The 4,462-nt window shown below is 34.5% G+C and overlaps 1 protein-coding gene across 1 annotated transcript in view; it reads left to right on the forward strand.

Moving 5' to 3' along the window:
* The window catches only part of TTC39B (tetratricopeptide repeat domain 39B), a 71,093-nt gene that overhangs the window by 59,532 nt on the left and 7,099 nt on the right, over positions 1 to 4,462 (forward strand). Inside the window, exons 14-15 of the mRNA XM_019554739.1 lie at positions 1,868 to 1,979; positions 3,323 to 3,409. Coding sequence (XP_019410284.1) covers positions 1,868 to 1,979; positions 3,323 to 3,409 — 199 coding nt within the window. The remainder of the gene's footprint in view (positions 1 to 1,867; positions 1,980 to 3,322; positions 3,410 to 4,462) is intronic.

Consider the following 4,462-nt stretch of genomic DNA (forward strand, 5'->3'; position numbering starts at 1 on the left):
CTTAAACTGGTTTATGTGCAACTTCTGTCCCTAGCCAAGAGGTCTAGAAAACTTGATGTATAAGAAGAGGTTGGAAAAATGGGTTATTTAGTCAGGAGAAGCAAAGATTGAAGGGGGATTCACGTTGGCATTGGATGGTTAGAAAGAGGATGTCACTTCCACAGAGAACAGGAACAACAGTTTTAAATTGTGATGTGGGAGGCTTAGGTTGGATATTAGGAAGAACTTTCTACTTTTGAGGATGGTTAAATACTGCAACAAGTTACCTAGAAGTGTTGTGGAATCTCCATCCTTGGAAATTTTTAGGCAAGACAAGCATATTGCTAGAATGTCCTAGACAGGGATGTTCTTGCCTGGAGTCGTGAGCTGGACCAGCTGACCTCCTGTGGTCCCTTCCAGCTGTATATATTCCTCGAATTCTGAACTGTATATGAGAACAATATATTTCAACAACTTGTTCCATACGATTGTATATGCAAAGTATAAAGCTTTGATAATTGCTCAGGGAAAAAATATTAGGATCTTGTCTTAAGATACTAATATCATAGTAAATGATATTAGTTGACAAATGCTGAATCTTTGCTGAATCAATGAGTACTATCTTAATTTTGGATGGAAACTCATCATTTAAGGTCTGGCTCAGCATGTGGGCTATGATTCTTCCTCAAACAATAGGAAATTACAGCACTTTAAGTAGATAATACATCCAAACAGGAATTCATGCTGTTAATACAAAATTAAAGTATGCAGTAATTTTCTTTTTTCACATGTCAGCTTGATCTGTTCAATTAACAACTAAGGTTATTTGGAAGGTAGGCTACAGGGATAGAACAATGTTTGCAGGGGAAATCCAATTTGTCTTCATCAACAGAAAATGCTAATACTTTGGCCTGTTTGTTACATCTTGCAGTTAATGAACATTAAATTATATTTTGGAAAAGCTGCCATTCAGCCATTTGGTCTTTAAATAAAAGCAGTTTTCAGTGTCCTGACTGCTTTATTAGGCAACAACCTGTTTTTGATAGCCTAACAAAATATATCCCCAAGTATTATCCATGTTCTTTGCTTAGTTAAATTTCCTGCAAAGGTAACATTTTGGATATTGTGTAGACAAATATTGGCTGGTATAGTAATTGTTTATTATCAGGGTTACTCAGCACTTCTCTTAAGACCTGTGTTTCACCTACTTCACCTTTTACAACACATTAGGTGTTTTGGTCAAAATTTTCCATGAAGGAGATCTGCTTCAGGGTGATTTTTTTTTGGAAAGTTTCGGACAAAACTGTTCAGTTGTTTCCAAGAATGACCTTATCTTTCTGATGCGTTAGCATCAGCATGCATTGGAGCAGAAACTTGAAATATGGCAATTGTAACTTGTCTTTTGAATCACAGATGTGCTTTCTTTCATCCCCACAAAAATCTGGTTGAAAAATTCAAGTTTACATATGACAAGCAGAGACTTCCAAGAGATTTTAACAGCTAAATCTATGATGATACTGTGCTATCTGGGCACGCCCTAATCTTCTGACTACTCCTAGTGTTAACTAGACTTTATTTGCTATCCATGCAGAGTGTTTGAGTATGGCCCATACCCTCACTGGTACTCTTTTTGTCAGGCAGTGAGACTGAAAGCAGGGTTACATTCTGCAGTGCTTTTTTTTTTTCTTTCTTTCCTTTTTTTTTTTTTTTTTTTTTACCCTTTCCTCCCATTACCTGGTATTTCGGGTGGGTTGGTTGGGGTGTGTGCATGCACACCTGTACCTTTAACGTGCTCAGAAAATGTTCAGTATAGCTATCCACATTATATTCTTAAGTGAAATTGATCCATGTATAAAACTGATGCATGTGTTTTGTTTCTTTTTGGCAGGAAATGATGTATGTTTGGAATGGTTTTGCAGTTGTAGGCAAAAGAACAGACCTTACAGAAAGTTTATTAATAACAATTGAAAAAGAGGAAACTGCTCTACAGAATGAAGCTAGTAAGTAGTCATTTCAGGGGAAAAATATAACCAGCAACACAGAAAAACCTGTTGGTTCATTTTGCACTATATTAATGTGTTCTATGAGGAGCAAGGTGGAAGACTGAATGGAATTCAACACTTACAGCTAACTGTAGTCCCAACGAAATATCCCTAAGAGCAACAATGCAAAGTTATTTACATATCTTTCATCAACATTTGATTGGCTCAAATCAGAGTATGGGAAGACTAAATAACTTTGCATAATTTAATAAGATGTCATTAAATAATATCCAGTATCTGAGGAGATGAGCTAAATGATTTGACCTGGAAAGGTCTGAAAAAATACTTAACTTATATTTGAGGCAAGTTCTGCCACTGTGCAATATTGACACTATTGAGTAAAGCTGAGTGGAGTTTGGTTAAATATAAAAGACAGGGATAATATCAGTGGAGTAACCTAATATATCCACAAGAACAATAAATATATAAGAACAGTAAATATATAGAATAATAATAAAGTGTGAAATTATAGTATTACAATGAGCATTAAAAGAAACAACATTTATTAATAGCTGTAAAGAGAATTTTTGTAACTTCAGTGAATAGAAATTAAAAGTAAGTATTTTCAGATTAAAATCATTACTTAATTTAAATTATAGGCAAAAGTAATCAGAAGAAAAGTATATCATACAAGTGATACACGTACACACTTTAATAATGTGCTTGTTCTCCTTGACTCGGGTTTCTTAGGTTTGACAGCTTTTTACATAGTTGTCAGGACTCTCTCAGTTGTACATTTTTCTACTGAGCTTTACAATTACAATTTATTTTATGGAGAATTTACTTAACCCAGGGCATGCAACTTAGATAATAAAACGTTTATTTCTTCATTAAGTTTCCAATTCTTCTTTAAAAAAAAATCCCTGTTTGATACTGATATCTTAATCACACATTTACTTATCATGTATAGTAGAAAAATATTGCCTCTGCAAATGAAAATGTGTAGTTAAATAATAAATACTTAAAAGTTTGCACTGAGAATTGAACATGGAAAGCAGTATATAAATGCTAACCTATGAGAATATTAGAAGAGGACCTAGGTCACAGAATTTTACCTTGATCTTTTTAAACCCTCATGGCTCAGAAGTGTTCAAATGCTTGGTTTTTGTGTGGGCCCATCCCTAATTGCTACTCCTAATACATGCCCTGCCTTTAAGAATGATTCCAAAATATCTCCATCTTCAAGATATAAAACCCCAACAGGGATAAGGCTTTTGTAAAGCTGCCAAAACCTCTGAAATTCCAATCTGTAGAAGATAATGTGTAGTCCTGTAAACAATCCTTTGAAATCTGGGCTACAGGAAAGAATCAAGGCAAGGTGTCAGTACAAACTGAAAGCAGGAAATGGAAGCAATGGAATATCCTGGATAGTAAAGAAAATCAAAGGGGTGAGTACAGAGCATGTAAACCCAAACTAATAATGGTCCTAATCCATATAATGATATCAATAATAATTATGATTATTTTGTGACAATTTAATTTTAATAAATAAGAGAAAAGAAGGGCATGCAAACAAAAATCCTTCTATAATCACAAAAAATATGCCAAAGGCATGTCACTATCCCATCTCTGAATAATTTGTTTGAACAAAGAAAACCTAACTGCCTCTTTCTCCAACTGGAATTAAACTAAAGTAATGACTTTTTACTTGAAAGCTGATCTCCAACGCCTCAGTCTCCTTCCCAGAATATTATACCTCCATGTCTTTTTTTCCCCATTGTATTAGCATAAAACTCCTACTTGTAAAGAATATATTACACAACTTGCAAGTTTAGTGTGGCAGACGTATAGCTATCGTTTTAATTTTTTGCTGCTCCAAAATTATTTAGATTAACTTTGCCAATTTATTTTTATCCACAGTATATCAATAAATCTTATTCCTATTAATACTAAATAATTAAATTATTTTAATACAAATTTAAGATGTGACTGGCATGTTTAGTATATGAAGCAGTCTTCTTAACTTCAAAACTACTCTTTTAAAATAAAGGCTAAAAGTTTCAGGTCTTGCACCTGCTCTTGAATTCTTCTGCCAAGGTTTAGGCTTTTACAATCACATCTTCCTGTTTTCAGGTGTCTGCTACTCTCTGAGCTAAGCTGTTTCTTCCTTATGTTGAGTCTTTTCTTTCCAGCTGAATTGTCTTCTGTATACTTGAGTTATAAATGTATTTAGCCACCTTTTTTTCTCCTAGGAATTCTTACTGGGATGCCCTTGTAGGATTTTTGGTATGTCTATATTGTTTTTGCAGCAGTTGTGAAAGCAGTAGTTGAGCATTCCTTTCTACTCCGTGAGCCAACTTATAAGTGAAGAGATGAAGTTGCAGTAAGGTCACAAATGGCCACTGCTTTCATGATCTATCAGTTTGGCTTGAATAAGAGAGGTGGCAGGGAGCATGCTCAGAGTGGCTTCATTGCTGTATTTCTGGGTTTAAAATGGGTGG

This window comes from Crocodylus porosus, unplaced genomic scaffold (genome assembly GCF_001723895.1).
Source record: "Crocodylus porosus isolate Cpor-Errol unplaced genomic scaffold, CroPor_comp1, whole genome shotgun sequence".
Lineage (NCBI taxonomy): Eukaryota > Metazoa > Chordata > Crocodylia > Crocodylidae > Crocodylus > Crocodylus porosus.